General features: G+C 42.6%; 1 protein-coding gene and 1 pseudogene across 3 annotated transcripts in view; both read left to right on the top strand.

Annotated features, from left to right (window-relative positions):
* Positions 1-2,949: 2,949 nt before the first annotated feature.
* LOC113032854 (CD276 antigen-like) overlaps positions 2,950-17,812 on the top strand; it is a 233,851-nt pseudogene continuing 218,988 nt past the window's right edge. The window contains exons 1-3 of the transcript XR_013912340.1: positions 2,950-3,000; positions 3,189-3,580; positions 3,670-3,906. The product of XR_013912340.1 is annotated as a CD276 antigen-like (transcript). The remainder of the gene's footprint in view (positions 3,001-3,188; positions 3,581-3,669; positions 3,907-17,812) is intronic.
* Positions 11,235-17,360, top strand: LOC113032855 (putative C-type lectin domain family 20 member A). Of its 2 annotated transcripts, XM_080308595.1 has the most exons (6): positions 11,235-11,378; positions 11,654-11,707; positions 12,672-13,031; positions 13,117-13,446; positions 16,174-16,271; positions 16,662-17,360. In XM_080308595.1, exons 2-6 carry the CDS (start codon positions 11,671-11,673, stop codon positions 16,800-16,802), a joined length of 966 nt encoding a protein of 321 aa, XP_080164721.1. In that variant the 5' UTR covers positions 11,235-11,378; positions 11,654-11,670; the 3' UTR covers positions 16,803-17,360. The 2 variants fall into 2 exon arrangements, with proteins under 2 accessions (XP_080164721.1, XP_026041790.2); XM_026186005.2 differs by lacking the exon at positions 11,235-11,378 and having other exon boundaries at positions 11,385-11,707.

Here is a 17,812-nt window from a genome sequence, read left to right as displayed (position 1 = left end):
GCTAACACTGCTGAGAGGACCAGTCACTGGCTATGGTTAAAAAGGGCTGACATCACTCGGTCAGCTAACCACGAGAGAAAAGAAATTCTCCGCTCTTCTTCCCTTATCTGGGAGGCAGTGGGGAGGAAGAGCGTACAGCCGGATCCGGCGGGGAGGTGTGGGAAGCCAGATCGGGCGCCCCCCTTCCAGCTCTCCTCTCTGCTCTCTCCTATCTTGTCCCTTTTGTCTTACTTCTCTCGATCACCTTTTCTATCCCTTTGAAGAAGTGAGGCTCCATAAATGCTAAACAGGTGAGTATTATTTCTAACTTGCAGTGAATAGATAGAAAATAAACTGTAGGAAACTAAACAGAAGAAAGAAGGAGAGAAATAATAAGTTAACATAAACCACTGACACTCCAGGGCCTGACCAACCCTGGCAGGGCCTCCTTGGATGAGGGTGTCTAGTGATAATGGCCGAAACACCCGATGAATCCAAGGTCCACTGCTGATGATGTGTCCCAAATTTAAAATGATAATCTAGATCAGATCTCTAATCCCTAAACCTAACCAAGGAAGGAAAATGGCAGATTAGCCTGGGTAAAAGACCGGCAGTTGAGGCACACAACGATGCGTGCTGCTGGCAAAGTTTCTGGGCTTTCCTCATAACAGCCGTCCCTCAAGAGTCTCTCCATCTAAACAAGCATTATCAGGGACTGTAACACCTAGTCCTCACTGAATCTCTGTCTCTCTTCCACAGCATGTCTTTATCCTGTCTTCCTTCTCTCACCCCAACCAATCACAGCAGATGGCCCCGCCCCTCCCTGACCATGGTTCTGCCGGAGGTTTCTTCCTGTTAAAAGGGAGTTTTTCCTTCCCACTGTTGCTAAAGCAGTGGGGATCGTATGCAATGTTGCCTGTAATTTTTCATGTGTCTGCGCAAACACACAAACACCCTGAGCGGTGCCTTGGACCACTGTGAGTAACATCAGACGTGTGCAGTTTAATTCTTCTGTTAAAGTATTTCTGTTAGAATACACTGGAACTTACGAATACCCCGTTTCATGAAAAATTCAAGTTATGAAGGCGCTGAACGGCGATATTTCTGCCCGTGTTACGGCAAAATGCCCGCGTAACGAAATCCGCTGGCTCTGATTGGCTGAGCCTCCAATGCCCACAATGTCTTCTGAATCACGTGACAACCCCTTGGCTTCCGTACTTGCGTTTCGCTGTTCCACTTGAACGATTTATTGTTGTTCTAGTTAGCAATTAGCCTACAGCCTATCGTTCAGCATCGCCTCACTCAGAACGCGCGATGGGTGCTTCGACCCTCGGGAACAAATCGGGGTTCCGCTGTAGCTCTAATTAAGTGCATTAGCCCACTTACAGTGAAAAGTGCAAACATCTTGTCCATGACCTGTGCAGTATATTAACACCAAATTGGAAGTGAAAATTACTTAAACCCCAATTTTGAAAACAATATTTTTTCATGCTCTGACTTGTATAACGAGTCTGTGTGAAGCTCCTGCTGTGGTCTGGGAGACAGTCCTGGAACTCTTTGTCTGCAAAACACACTATTTAATTACCAATGTTGGGCAAGTTATTTTGAAAAAGTAATTAATTATAGTTACTAGTTAATTCTTCAAAAAAGAGTTTTGCAAACAACAAAGTTGCAGCTGTTTACCTAAAAATGCAGCCGAGGCAGTTTTTATAACCATTTCAAACTATTTACAGAACAATCAGGTGTTCTGCATCAAATATGAGTCACGCAAATTATTTGTGTCCACTACAAAGGAGAAAATCACAGCCTGATCCCTGCAGGCCTGACAGCAGCAGGTGTAGCACTGCTCCTGCTTCCACCTGCGTTTACACTTTAATCTGTCTTTGGTGGCTTTTTGGCAGAACTGCGACATTCAGCAGCCGCCTCATTGTTCTGACACACAAACTAAAACTATCCACAAAACAACACATTAACTACACACTCCAAACACGCTAAACGTCACAAATCTCTCACATCTAAAAACTCGCTCTCACCACCGTCACTCCTCAAATGAATTGTTACGTATTGATTTCAATTTGAATGAAGGTTGGATTGTTTGTGCGCGGAGACTGCGTCAGCAGGTTTTGCATGCGCGCAGCTCAGAGGAAACATTTGTGTTTTCTCTGTTGTCTTTGTTAATGCAGGGTCTTCACCTTACAATATGAGCGCCTCGAGGCAACATTTGTTGTGATTTTGCGCTATGTAAATAAAGCTGAATTGAATCGCGTGACGTTGACGTAGAAAAGAAAGAAATATGTGCAACAAAAAAAACCTGTTGCATAAATCAAACATGGCAAAAGCCGGAGTGACGAAATTAGAAGAACGATTGCAGCCTGTTGGCAACCAACTGACAGCAATCACATCCTGACTCCCACATGTCACAACCCGGTGTTTCAGCTAACAGGGCGAGCTGAGGATCCAGCAGACATTCCCAGGAAAGCATCATCAGTGTTCACAGTCTGATGATGGAAAGAGTCGAGGATGGTCCACGTATCACATGTAGGTTAAAAATAAGAGCACATCACACATGATAACAAACATGCACTTTTCAAGCTTTGTCCAATGAAAGATCAGAAAGCAGGTCAAACATCCAGGGTACCACAGATCCTTTCACAGACTGTTATACTGTGATGCTGATGTTCAGCGTGGTTTTTCACCAGAGCTCAACAGAAGCATTAAATCTGATGTTTACAGTGAAAAACAGCAGATTGGAGAGGGGGAGGTGAGAGGCACATCAGCAGCATTTTTCCACTGTTTGGTCATTTTGATGAAATGTTGCGACAAATAGGAAATTTCAATGTTTTCTATTAAGAGGTAAAAAAAAAAAAGAGGTTCAGAGCTGATCGCAAAGAAATCAAACCCAGTGTGTCAGTCAGTGTCTTCATCAGCACTGCTGACCACACGTTTAAAGAAGTCGTCATTCAGTGGGCTCATTAAAACGTAAGGATGGCAGTTTGGGACAAAAACAGTCTGTGGGCTCCTGTTCCTGCTGGCAGGTAAGACGTGTTTAACATTTTTATGTGTCTTATTGTAGCTGCTTGTGTTTTCACGTCAAACCTTTCTTCCTGGCAGCCCGACTTCTTTACGTTTCGGAAACTTTGTTTTAGAGCTTCACACACAGCAGTCTGTATTTTCTGTCTGTGAACTGAGTCACTGTGTTCGGATCTCAGCTCTGTGTTTGCTCTTCTTTAGGTGCTGTGGGTCAAACTGTGATCTATCCTCTCAGGTCTACCTGTGCTGTCAGAGGATCCACTGCCACCCTCCGCTGCACCTTCACACCTCTGAAGTCTTTCAAAGTGAATCAAACAGAAGTTCCACCAAAGATCGTCAGAGTCCTCTGGTGTCAGAACCACCGGTACTGCTACACTAACACTCCGTCTGTGTGTGACAGTGACTCAGCAAACATCGATCCTCGTTATCAATATCTGGGAGACAAGAAGACAAACTTTACAGATCAGAGATGTTCAGCAGGGAGACAACGCAAGCTTTCGCTTCAGGATGGAAGCTGATCATCGTGAAGGACGTTTTACTAACCAGACAGGAGTGACTGTCAGAGTTGATGGTGAGAGAAAAATGTCCTGGTTCTGACACAAATATTAATCTTTAATATTAACGACTGTTTATTAAAACTAATGAACACTTTGATTTTAGATTCGTCTAAAATGAGAATAATCAAAAAGTTGAGCAGAGGTGAAACCGTCACACTGCTCTGCACTTTCCACCAACTGGAGGTCACGTGGTTCAAAGATGGCCACGCCCTCTCAGACACTGGCCCCTCCCTCCTTCTCATCCTGACTGCAGAGGACTCTGGGAGCTACACCTGTGCTCTGAAGACCAACATGGAGACTGTCTCTGAGCCGCACAGCCTGCAGGTGGAGGCAGAGGCAGGTTGGTGTGATCAGTTTCTCTCAGATTTTCTTCTCCGTCAAACAGCTGCATGATGTTAAAAGTTTAGGTGGTTAAAATTGAGTCTAACACAAGTGCAGCCTGTTCATGATCCGTCTGCAATCAGGGAGTCTTAAATCAAGCCCACAAAGGTCTGTTAGTGTGTTTGGAGGCACCGTTTCAGCTTCCTTTTGCTTCTTGCTTTAGTTTCAGCTGTGAGAAAACACCCAGTCTGTTTTTATTCAAACACATGGATATATTCTTATTTCTGTGACAGCTTTGATGTTGGTTAAAATGATTCAGTGTTTCTTTGCATTGCTGCGACTCATTAACAGTGTTGGGACTAACGCGTTATTAAGTAACGTTACAGTAACTACGTTATTATTGTGGTAACGAGCACGGTAACTAGTTATGCCAAAACCAGGAACGCGTTACTCGTTACTGGGATTTAGATAGGCTCGTTACTCGTTACTTCGTGTGGTGGCATCGCGGAGCTTCCACAGATTCAGTAACATTAGCAAGTGGTGGAGGCCAGCAGGTGGAGGAGGGAAAGGGGTGTCCTTCATGGTCCACCATATCCCAGAATTCATAGCGCGGCCCAGCCAAATTTCAGTTTCCAACAATAGCGGCTGCTACTAAGTTTTAAAATTACTCTTATTAATCTTTCTGGGTCACAAAATAAACTTTTAGCATATTTCCAGGCGAGAAAGTAGCTGTGTAAACTTCAAATATCTGCTCGGTTTATCAAGACATCGCATATTTGCAAAAGTGCGCCGACGTTTTCGGAGACGTCTGGTACCCACCAGCTCGATAGCAAGCCGGGGGGTTCAATGATCACTCCAGCCGGCGAGAGCAGCGGACTCCCGGCTTCATCGTTTTCAGACCCCCGCTCTGTCACTACTCAGGTTAAACATGATATTGAAGTCACTCGGAGAACTTTCCTTTTTTCTGTGTTTTATTTGTTCCGGAGTAAATCGTTTGGCTGAGATCAAAGTTATTAGATTATTTGATTAAATAAAACTTTATTAATTTAAATTCCTCCGGGATTTTCACACAGCTGAATAAACGTCAAACAGAAAACTGATTAAACAGAAGTGTGAGACAGTCGAGAGTTTACTCCAGTGTCCTGTTATATTTTAGACAGCAAGGAGCAGACGGCCGAGTTTATTAAACTCCACCGAGACAGCGCTGACGCTAATCTGAAGGCTAGACCGTCCCATTTCACGGCCTCGCACTTCCGGCCTTCTCGGTCTTCGAAGGACCCGGCCCACGTAGACCGCGAAGGCCGGGTCCTCCGAAGGATGCGGCCGACGTTTTGGGACACAGCTTCTGTGTCTGAGCACATGTGACGGTGCAGAGCCGGGGAAGGCGGGGCTTGTTCCTTCCTAACCAGTAGGGGTGTTAAATAAACTCTTTGGGGTTTTATTTCATATTTATATTATTTATCTGTTATTATTGATTTACTTTAGCTCAACTCAGTGATTAACAGAATAATGAGGAATCACAATTAACAATAACAATGTTGTATTGCAGAGAGGCGTGGGTAACCCGTTGAACCCCACTCGTGATAGGAGTTCTTCTTTTATTGCTTTGCATGTTCTCATCTTGCATTCTACCCTGTATCAGATCAATGATTGACAGATCCCGAGAAGCTCAGAGCTCTCAGAACCTGGCCATGACCCCAGACACTCAGTGAGCTCAAGTCTTTTCTAGGCTTTGTAGGGTACTATCGACGGTTTGTGAAGGACTGACCAAAACCTGTCAAACCCCTGAATGATTTCACCAAAGGCTAACCACCACAGAGGCAGGGCAGAAAGGTAACACCTGGCCCTAGTGGGTATTGAACCCTAAAGTGCTGCTTTCCAACTGTTTTTGAAGTAATCATAGATTTAATTGGAAAGTAAATCTTAAATGAAATTAAATCTCTGCTCCAGCACAGCTGGATTTCATTTCATTGATTTGCACATCATTGCTGTTCATGTGGTTTACATTTTCACAATAACTGCTGAATCCAACTGTTACATTTGCAGTTTTAACAAACAGTGAGGAACTATTACTAAATATATGTGTTGGATATGTTTAAAATGACATTTTGAATGAAAGATATCTGCTGGTGTGTGAGCAGTTGAGCTTTTCCGCCCTTTCCAGAATTATAATGGTTACAGCTTCACTCAGATATCACTGAGGCGGTGACGCAGCCATGCAAACACAGTGATCGCATGCAAAACTCTGCTTCACATTCAAATGAAGACACAAACCTGAGACCTGATGCAGCAGACGTGTTCAAGGTTTGATGCTGTGAGAAAAGCTTTATTACACTTACAGACTAAAACTGCAGAAGAAAGTCAGAGAGGATGAATACATGAGCAATGTTTACTGTTTATGACCTCAGTCTGGCTTCATGGTTTCACAGCTCACTCACCATGTGGTGGTTGATGGAGGTCAGTTTGAGTTTGCTTCTCAGATGAATTTGAATAAGGCCGATTTTTGCATTAAGAAAATACTCCTGATATCTTTAAACAAATAAACCTGAATGAACACTTTCAGCCTACGTCTGGCTTTACATGATGTACGAAGCTTTTCTGAGAGAGGATTTAGGAGCAGATGTTTATTATGTGGATGATTTTAACTGTTTCCAGTTCAGCAGACTGGATGCTTCTCTTCCAAATAAAGATGATCATATTTCAGTCCTCACTGTGTTTTTGTTTATGCAAGAAAATGACCAGAGTGAGAGCAAACGAGGCTCCATTTAAACATGTAACTCAGTTACATGTGGAGATGTTAAAAAAACAATAATAAATTGGTTTAAATACATTTTATAATATTTATTATGAAGAGAGAGCTGAGTGTAAAAGCAGATGATGTCACTTCCTGGTGTGCAGACTAAACCGACCCACAGTCTTCCTTCTCACTGTAAGCGGCTGTCTCCTCCTCTCTGTGGAAAACCTTCCCATCAGGCTGCGTCCTCCACCTCAGCTTCACCTCCTCAGTGACTCCTTGCTCCACCAGCTTCTCCCTCACCTGAAACACAGTTTTCACACATTAACAGAAGCTCCTCATTAATCAATCACTGAGACTGATTATTGACAGTGTAGAGAGAAAGCGTTATAACCTGATAAAGACACAGTGACTGATTTCTAACCAGCACAGGATGATTGAATTTCATTCTTCCCCAGTGATGTATCTCATCAGCAAAGACACACAACTGTCAAACTTGTCTCCACTGATCTCAGTGACATGTTTAACAGTTGTGTATTTGGACATTTTCTTCCCGCTTGTTTGAAATACGACATGTTATCAAAGTCAGAAAGGTCGAGATCCTAAAAAGCCTGTGCCCCAGTTTGGCTGGAAAAGCCACGATGATGATGATTGGTCCACCATCACACAGTCCCCATCTCCTGATTGCAAAGTCAGAGGCAGGAGCTGGACGTCGCTGCCATCGGACCACTCCCAGCTGTTGCTCAAACCAATCCAGGCATATGACAAAGAGGGAATCAGCCATCTATTTCCATTCACTGAATAACTATGGAATGGTTAAAAAGCTATGTAGGGAATAGGCAACAATATGTACAAATAAATGAATATAAATCTAATTTGATGGATATAGCTTGTGGAGTACCTCAAGGTTCAGTACTGGGTCCAAAAATGTTTATTATGTACTTAAATGATATCTGCAGAGTATCGGAGATTTTAAAGTTTGTAATATTTGCAGATGACACAAATATACTGTGTGCAGGTGGGGAATTGCCACAGGTTTTGGAAATGATCACACAGGAATTAACGATATTAAAGAAGTGGTTTGATATAAATAAATTATCATTGAATCTCGATAAAACCAAATTTATGTTGTTTGGAAACCAAAAGAAAAACATCGAAGTAGAAATATGTGTTGACAATGTATATTTAGAAAGAGTAAATGAAATAAAATTTCTTGGGGTGATCATTGACCACAAGCTCTGTTGGAAGCCACACATTACTTATGTTCGGGGGAAATTGGCACGGGGCATTGCCGTCCTGGGGAAAGCAAAGCATATGTTGGATCAGAAAGCACTGCACATTTTATACTGTGCTTTACTACTGCCATATATGAGCTACTGTGTAGAGGTCTGGGGAAACACATACAAAAGTAACACACAAACAATAACTATAACACAGAAAAGGGCCATTAGATTAATAAATAATGTAGGGTACAGGGACCATACAAATGCACTCTTTGTCAAAATGCAAGCTATTAAATTCCAAGACTTGGTGAAGCTTAAAACAGCGCAAATAATGTATAAAGTCAGAAATAAATTGCTTCCCAAAGAAATCTGTAAATTGTTCATAGAAAGAGAAGGTGGGTATAACTTAAGAGGGAAGTGGAATTTAAAAATACAAAGTGCTAGAACAACTTTAAGAACTATGTCAATCTCAATTGCAGGAGTTAAATTATGGAACAGTCTAACAGAAGAAATAAAAGACAGTCAAAACATAAAACAGTTTAAAGTAAAATATAAAAACCTAATTTTAAATAAGTATAAGAATGAAGAAAACGGGGTTAACCCAGGACGGTAATGTTGCTGGTAATGGTGTTGCGGTTCTTTTTTGGTTGTTTTTTTGTTTTTTTGTTTTGTTTTGGTTTGTTGTTTTTCCATAACTTGTGTATCTGCAAATATACACATTCTGTATTTTTCATATGAAAGAAACTATACTGTGGTGGGGCTTGCTAATTTCTTGTTTTTGATTTATGTATGTTATGTTTTGTTTTACTTCATATGTTTATATGTTTCATATGTAAAATGGTAAATGGCCTGTATTTATATAGCGCTTTACTAGTCCCTAAGGACCCCAAAGCGCTTTACATATCCAGTCATCCACCCATTCACACACTGGTGATGGCAAGCTACATTGTAGCCACAGCCATATGTTGTTTGTTTAATTTAAGACAAAAAAAAATTTAATGAATGAGAGGTAAAACTTGAGGGGGTAGGGACAAATAAGTAAATACTTCAGCCTACTCCTTTTCAAACAAATAATGGAATGATATTTTGTAATGATTGTGAAGGCACATGTTTGAAATGTTTGAAATAAAAATGAACTGAACTGAACTGAACTGAACTATCATATATGTGTGACGCCAGCAGAGTCACGATCTCCGTGTTGTTCACCACACTGTTGATGGTGCTCAGGTCTGTGTACCTGTCCCTGCAGTAGGACCGAGCGCCATGAAAGCTCCTCGAGTCCTGCACCAGGATGTAACGGCCAGCATCACCTGGAAGAGAAACGAGCAGACAGAGTCAGAGCACAGGCTGGAAATGTTCACCAACAACATTCGCCTTTTTTAAACTACAAACTGATATTTTTAAGAAATGCTGATCATGATATCTTTTCTTCGACTAAATGTGTTTTAGTTGTACATAATAATATAAATATATAAATATATCTATCTATCTGAGAGACTATTGTTCCTTCGTCGTGGTGCTTTAAGGTGCCGATGCCACTCACCGCTGTAACAGATGAAGTGCTTCTCTTCTGAACAGTCTCTGGTCGACCAGAATCCCAATGCAGATACCGTCACACACTTCCCCACACCAGGCTCGCCTGTGCCCCAGTTTGTGAAGGTTGATTTACCTGTTCCAGTATAAGACCACTTCCAGGGTAACATTATACCACGGAGTCAGGTACTTCTGATTTGAGACCTTAGTTTTCACAGGAGCTACAGTATCCAGAGTCGTACGCAGTGAGGAGGTAAAATTATTAACAAGATAATCGACCTCTGTTGGGGTAGTGTCCAGATAGCTGCTCTGCTCTATGTTGGTACAGGGCATTGGAGATGATAACAGTGGGTGGATTATATTCTTAAACTTAGTTACAGCGCTTTCAGAAAGACATCTACTGTGATAAAGTCTACTCTCCACCGCTGTGTAATCAATTATTGTAAAAGTAAATGTTATCAGGAAATGATCAGACAGCAGAGGGTTTTCAGGAAACACTGTTAAATGTTCAGTTTCTATGCCATATGTTAAAACAAGATCTAGAGTGTGATTAAAGTGGTGGGTGGGTTCTTTTAGAGTTTGAGAGAAACCAATTGAGTCTAATAACAGATTAAATGCCATGTTGAGGCTGTCATTCTTAGCATCTACATGGATGTTAAAATCACCCACAATAATTATTTTATCTGAGCTCAGAACTAAATTAGATATAAAGTCTGAGAAATCAGACAGAAACTCTGTGTAAGGCCCAGGTGGACGATAGATGATAACAAGTAAGACTGGTTTCTGAGTTTCACAGCTGGGGTGGACGAGGCTAAGCATCAGGCTTTCAAATGAATTAAAAGTCTGTCTGGGTCTTTGGTTGATTAATAGGCTGGTGTGAAAAATTGCTGCCACACCGATTGTGGGCATATAAATAATGTTTTATTGAACAACTGTGTTGAAAATGTGTTTTGTGAGGCTCAACCGGCTCCTTCATAGAAACTGCCCGGAGCCTAACCAGAGGCTGAGCTGGAGGCCTCAGCTAACTCTGAACCAGTGGGAGTTTTTAAGTCGGACCTGCCACGTCAGCTGGAAAATTGAGGTTTCTCAGTCATCCAGGTCATTGTATTCTAAGGAGTGGGCTTTAAGGTGTCTGGGAAGGGATCTCAAAAATCCTCAGAACTCTATATTGGAGACACCAAAAAGCCATTTCATAAAGGCATGGCACAACATAGAAGAGCCACCTTGGCGGGACAGGACTTGGCTCTCCATCTGCATCTAAAGGACAAAGGTCACTCTTTCAAGGACACTAATGTTCAAAATTTGGACTGAGAAGACAGATGGTTTGAAAGACAAGTGAAGAAGCCATCTATGTCCACAATGAACAACCCTCTTTGAACAGAGGCTTTCGACACCAACTGTCTGCCATCAATAAGCCAGTTTGGTGATCCTTGCTAGACGCCTTAATGCCCACTCACATCATGAGCCATTTCAACTCAGGAAATCACATGATAGGGTGGGGCTAAGTTTCACAGTGAGCTCACCCGAAATCTTGGCTGATTGTGACCCACACCCGTTTTCACACCTTGGCCCGTGTGATTAGGTAGAGGATCAATAGCATATCCATGACCTCCTTGGGGGACACTCCCATAGAGCTTGGAAATCTGGCACTCACCACCAATCGACCTTAAAACTGAAGAAGCTTCTCGCATGAAACATCTTCAAGAAAATTAAAGAAGATCAGATGCTTTTCTTTCCAAATTCTTTAGATTATTCAAGGAACATTGAAGTGGTCGGGCAGACGTCAGTCTGTTTGCATCTGTAATAACTTTGAATAAGTCATCTTCAGTTAAACGACTCTGAGCATCTTTAATCAAATGCACTGTAATGAACACTGGGCTGCTTTCTAAAACCACTTCTACAAAGTCTCTGATGGACGTGGGAGGAGGAGCGAGGATGACATTTATATCAGATGAAGAGTTCTGACTGTGTCACAGCTGCACAGACGTCTCATCGTGTCGGGTATGTTCTGCATATGTTTGGTTTATTTGATAATCTCACACATTCATTGTCTGGTATTCTAATAAACAAAATGATGATAATTGAAGGAAGACAACATTTTTAAAGTTGAACGTTTCAAATGTTGAATATGTTTGATAGTTTTGTTTGAATGATTAGATTAGATAGAAATGGAGTGAATGACAGAGACAGCTGCCTCTTTGTTGATGCTGCTTTAAGTGTTATGATTAATAATGAACGAGCAGCTGCAGATGAGATTCATGAGGACGTCTTCACAGTTTTTCAGCTCTCAGTCATGAAGAGGTGTGGACTGATCCTGCTGCTGCTCTCAGGTCTGTGAACTCATCTCAGTCGCCTCATTTACAGTTTGAATAAAACTTTTGATGTCAGAAAATCAAAGAAAGCACAAAGTGAACTGCTCCATAGGGATTATTTTAAAGGTGTCTGTAAACGAGCTTCAAGCAGTCACAGGAACACTCGTACAATCTCCAAAGACCTTTGTCATGTCAACTAAACTTCTAAAGGTTTCTTTGGGTCCAGTTAGAAGTTTGATTGACAGTTTAATGGTCGGTAGTTTGTAACAGTTTGTATAAAGTGAAGTAAAAGAGTAAAGAAAGAAAGGAGGGAAGAGTCAGTGCATGAACGTGGCTGTTTGTGTGCACTGCTGAGAAAAACACGTCTTGATTTTATTTTCTGTGTAGAAATCTGACTGAAAGCCTGAAACGCTGCAAACCCGTCAGCTCGCTGAAAAAGATCCTGACTGCTTTTACCACGTCCGTGTGCACGTTAGAGCAGGGCGATATGACCAAAAATATTTATCACGATATTTCATTTTCTTATTGTTGCCTAACATTGTACCGGTATTACCGTGAACGGTATAATATGGCCCAGCCCTAGTGCACGTGTTGTTCAGCTTTGAGCCTCGACCACTAACACGTCGTTTTCCTTCATTGTGCACACTGAAGAGGAAAAATCGTCCAAATACATGTGCAATAAGGCCAGAGTGAAAAACAAACTTAGCACTGTTAAAGCAGCTTTTTAAGCTGATGTGAGAGTTTCGCCCTGGAGCAGGAAACCAGTGTGTAGGTGTCCACAGGCACCGTAAAACAGCTTTTAACCAGTACACGAGTTACACATCCTTTGAAGGACACATATATTAACATATATTCACGTCTTTAAAGATGTCAACAAAAAGTTTGCGTTGTGGTAGCATGTAAAGAATTTATTCTCCTGATGACTAAAATAGTCGAGCTGAGGTGAGTCTGTGACCGCGCTGACTGACTCGTGTCCTCTCAGGTTACGTGATGGTCTGCCATCTTCAGTCTGATCAGTTAGTCAGACAGCTCCACCTGGTTGACCTGCAGAAGTCCTGGAACGATGCTCAGCAATACTGCAGAGATGAGTACATTGACCTCGCCATCGTTAACAGCTCAGCTCTCATCCAGGAAGCCCAGAAAAGGGCGGGGAGCACCGAGGCGTGGATTGGACTCTCCAAGAGCGGCTGGAAATGGTCTCAAACTGGTCCAGTTCAGTCATCCTGGTTTAACATGTGGTCACCGGGACAGCCAGGGACCAATGAGTGTGTTACAATATCTAGATCTGGATCATGGTCCACAAGACGGTGCTCAGCTACTTATTACTTTGTCTGCTATGACGGTGAGTGTTTCAGACTTTGGTACCAGGGTTTGACAAACTGAACATTTTAGCTGCAGGTTTGAATCCGTCTGATCTTTTGTTTCAGCTGCGACTAACAAACACATCCTGGTGAAGAACCCAATGACCTGGTCTGATGCTCAGTCTTACTGCAGACAGACGTACACAGACCTGAGCACCATCACCAACACGCAGGACAACAGCCAGGTCGCTTCTATGTTGCCATCTTATTATCTTTATGCCTGGATTGGACTGTACAGAAAATACTGGACGTGGTCAAACTCGAGCACAGCCTCCAACCTGCCGTGGGGGCCCAGGCAGCCTGATAACAGCGTAAACTGTGCCACAATAGTCGGATCAACAGGCTCCTTCAACAGTCATAACTGTGATGACCAACGCCCCTTCCTCTGCTCCAGAGGTGAGTCTGTCCTCTGTGTTTCTGCACAGTCTGGTCCTCCTGGGCTCATCCGGACACTCTTGGCACAGCACTGCCGATGCTTTGGGTGGCGCTGTCATTTAGTGTTTGCTCTGTCTGCGGTAGAGTATCACTTCCTGTTCCTGTTTCAACACAGGAACAGGAAGTAGTAGTTGAGTAGCTTATCTGCGTAGCAATTTAATTAAAAACCTTTAGATAACTTCTGTTTTCATAGTATAATCTTCACGTGCACCATGGCTACTTCACCTGTCCCTCCTGCACTTTCTTGCTCATTGTGTCAGATGTTTAGTTACTCCTTTAGCAGTAATGATATCTGTAACAAATGTAACATATTTGCAGCTCTGGAGGCCAGGATTACTGAATTGGAGACTCGGCTTCGCACCCTTCATTCACCCGTAGCTAGCCAGGCCCCTGTAGCTGGTGCAGCCGAAGATAGCGTAGGCCCCGCTAGCTGTTCCCCGGCAGACCCCAAGCAGCTGGGGAAAGAGGGCAGCTGGGTCACGGTGAGGAGGAAGCATAGTCCTAAACAGAAGCCCCAGGTACACCACCAACCCGTTCATGTGTCTAACCGTTTTTCCCCACTCGGCGACACACCCGCCGGGGGTCAAACTCTGGTAATTGGTGATTCTGTTCTCAGACATGTGAAGCTAGAGACACCGGCAGGGGCCAGAGCAGGCGACATTGAAGGAAATTTAAAACTGCTGGCTAAGGGTAAACGTAAATTCAGTAAGATCATAATTCACGTCGGCAGTAATGACACCCGGTTACGCCAATCAGAGGTCACTAAAATCAATATTGAATCGGTGTGCAACTTTGCCAAAACAATGTCGGACTCTGTAGTTTTCTCTGGTCCCCTCCCCAATCAGACCAGGAGTGACATGTTTAGCCGCATGTTCTCCTTAAACTGCTGGCTGTCTGAGTGGTGTCCCAGAAACGATGTGGGCTTCATAGATAATTGGCAAACCTTCTGGAGGAAACCTGGTCTTGTTAGGAGAGACGGCATCCATCCCACTTTGGATGGAGCAGCTCTCATTTCTAGAAATATGGACAAATTTATTAAACCCCCCAAAATATGACTATCCAGAGTTGGGACCAGGAAGCAGAGTTGCAGTCTTACACGCCTCTCTGCAGCTTCTCTCCTCCTGCTACCCCCCCAAAAACCCATCTCCATAGAGACTGTGTCAGCTTCCAAAAAGACAAAAAACAAACTAAAAACCAGCAACAAACAACTTAAACATAAACAATTACAAAGAAAGAACAATACAGTATCCACATCTGAACCAAAGAGTAAAACAGTGAAATGTGGATTATTAAATATTAGGTCTCTCTCCTCCAAGTCTCTGTTAGTACATGACTTAATAATTGATCAACAAATCGATTTACTCTGTCTTACAGAAACCTGGTTGCAGCAGGATGATTATGTTAGTTTAAATGAATCAACACCCCCGAGTCATTCTAACTACCAGAAATCTCGAAGCACAGGCCGAGGGGGTGGTGTGCTGGGCTGGTTCTAGACAGGCATATATGAGGGGGCAGACAGAAATGTAAAGGGGGCACATGGTGGCAGCTGAGGCGAATGTGGGGTGCTCTGAATAACTGTTTTTGTCATGTAATTGGATTGCACTTTGTCAAACCTCTACCCTAAAACCTGACCAACTTGGGTGTCCCCCCTGAAGGCTCAGCTTCTGCAGGTCTAGATCTTAGTGTCACTGAGGCACACAAACCCCCTGACCACGTTAAGGTGGCAATCACTCAGGAGGAAAACTGAAAAACAAAATAAAAAATAATAAAATAAAATATTGCTCATCAGATTCTACCAACTAAAAACATGACATTTACCTTAATTAGATGCCCTATGTTAAATATATTTGAATCCAACCATAGTACTTCTCACTATTGCCAATATTAACAAAACTAAAAAGGGTAGGCCAAGTTATGAAAAAAGGGCACTTCTCCAACTCTTGAAAAATAGAAATAAAAAATACATTAAAATATCCATCCAGTTCTTTAAAACCAACAACATAAAATCTATCTTAATTTGATTGCCTAAGTAAAGTATCAAATCAATTTTATTTATATAGCACTTTTACATTATACATGCTTCCCTTAGGCAGCATCATTAGAAGACATAGCATACATTTACACTGCTATGCAGATGACACCCAGCTCTATCTGTGCATGAAGCCAGATAACACACACCAATGAGTTAAACTGCAGGAATGTCTTAAAGACATAAAGACCTGGATGGCCGCTAACTTTCTGCTTCTTAATTCAGATCAAACTGAGGTTATTGTACTCGGCCCTGAAAAGCCTAGAAATATGGTATCTAAGCAGATTCTTACTCTGGATGGCATTACCATGGCCTCCAGTAACACTGTGAGGAACCTTGGAGTCATTTTTGACCAGGACATGTCCTTCAACGCACATATTAAACAAATATGTAAGACTGCGTTCTTCCATTTGCGCCCCTCCCTGAGCTCTGAGTTCTGCTGGAGGTTTCTTCCTGTTAAAAGGGAAAAAGTTTTTCCTTCTGACTGTCGCCAAAGTGCTTATTCATAGGGGGTCATTTGATTGCTTGGTTTTTTCTCTATATGTATTACTATAGGGTCTACCGCACAGTATAAAGCGCCTTGAGGCGACTGTTGTTGGGATTTAGTGATGTATAAATAAAATTGAATTGAATTGAATGGCCCTTTTCTTTCTCTGCAGATGTCAAACCTTCAGCCTCGAGGTCAGTGAAGGTTCAGCTGAGGGCGGGATCTGCAGACCTGAACGACCCCACAGTGCAAGAATCCATCCTGCAGCAGGTCAGAGGTCACACGGGCCCCGATACAAGGAACAGACCGCTATAACTACTGTGAAATGATAGAGAGCAGTGAGTCTGTGCAGGTTCAGGGACACGTGACAGCACACAGCTGCAGAGATACGGGGCTCGTTTAATGCAATCCCATCCATTTGTATTATTTAACCTTTTTAACTGGTAACTTGAAGAAGTCACTTAATTTCAGATTACTGTGAGGAGACGACGTGAACCAATGACAGGCAATGAGGCCTAATTCCAGACTTCAGTTTCATCCCCAGCCAGTTCATTTAGTTCATTTCCCCCAGAAACAGCACCAACAACGTTTTCTGCTCACTACAGAAACAACGGCTGATTAATGAGGAGCTTCTGTTAATGTGTGAAAACTGTGTTTCAGGTGAGGGAGAAGCTGGTGGAGCAAGGAGTCACTGAGGAGGTGAAGCTGAGGTGGAGGACGCAGCCTGATGGGAAGGTTTTCCACAGAGAGGAGGAGACAGCCGCTTACAGTGAGAAGGAAGACTGTGGCGGTTTAGTCTGAACGTTATTGGCTGATGTTCCTCAGATGATCTGCTGTGTAATTCAACTTATTTCCATCTCTGTACTCTGACTGCTGGACTGTAACAGCGTAGCTTTGCATGACTGACAGTTGGAAATCATCCTTCTTTATCCTAAGCTCAGATCAGAGTGTCTGATGAGCTGTTTTATGCCTCTTTGTCTCTTCTGATTGGTGAAGCTAAAGTTTGCAGGTGAGCGGGTGGGCGGACCTTCTGTGTCTCAGATATAAATGTTCATGATATCCTGTCTCTACATATGAAAGTTCAAGAGGAGAAAAAGGTGAAACTGAGTGTTCAGAGCAGCCTGATGTCTGAGCTTTTTGACTTCATACTTTATAGTTCAAATGAGCACCCAGCAATATAACAGTAGATATGCCGTATATGTCAGTGAATCGGGCATTTATGCTCTCTATTATCATATTAAATATACATTTTTCTGTCTCAGAAATGTCTCTGCTGCTGTTTGATTCTGTAAACTACAGTCATGGCTCTGCATCCATCTTCATTGTAAACTCTATTCAATAAAGTCTATTGATATTTTATTGTCCTGTCAGAACTTTCAGTTGCTTCATTTTTATGCTCTTATTTTGAATTTGATGCCAGTAACACACATCATAAAGGCTGAGACAACATGAAGTTTAATGCTAAACAATAAGAGTCTCACATACAGTGAAGCTGATTGGCGGGACAGCAGTCACATGACTGGCTATGAAATCCCAGACAGACAATCCAACAGTTTGTGAAACATCTGAATGTAAAATGCTGAAAACTTCTGCTGCTCATCTGTTCACAGAAAAATCTGTGAAAGCGACGAGACAGCTGTGTGACGGTGATTTTCAAAATAAATTCAGATCAAATATTTTCTGTTTTAAAACACAAAGTGTTTCACAGTCTGATAAAACTCCACATCAAGACCAGAGTACCTGTCCACACAGCGGTGCATTCACTGCTGCACACACACACACACACACACATGCGCGCACACGCACGCACA

The sequence above is a fragment of the Astatotilapia calliptera genome, chromosome 11, assembly GCF_964374335.1.
Source record: "Astatotilapia calliptera chromosome 11, fAstCal68.1, whole genome shotgun sequence".
Lineage (NCBI taxonomy): Eukaryota > Metazoa > Chordata > Actinopteri > Cichliformes > Cichlidae > Astatotilapia > Astatotilapia calliptera.
Note: the sequence above shows the minus strand (reverse complement) of the source record. Positions and strands in the feature narration are given on the sequence as shown.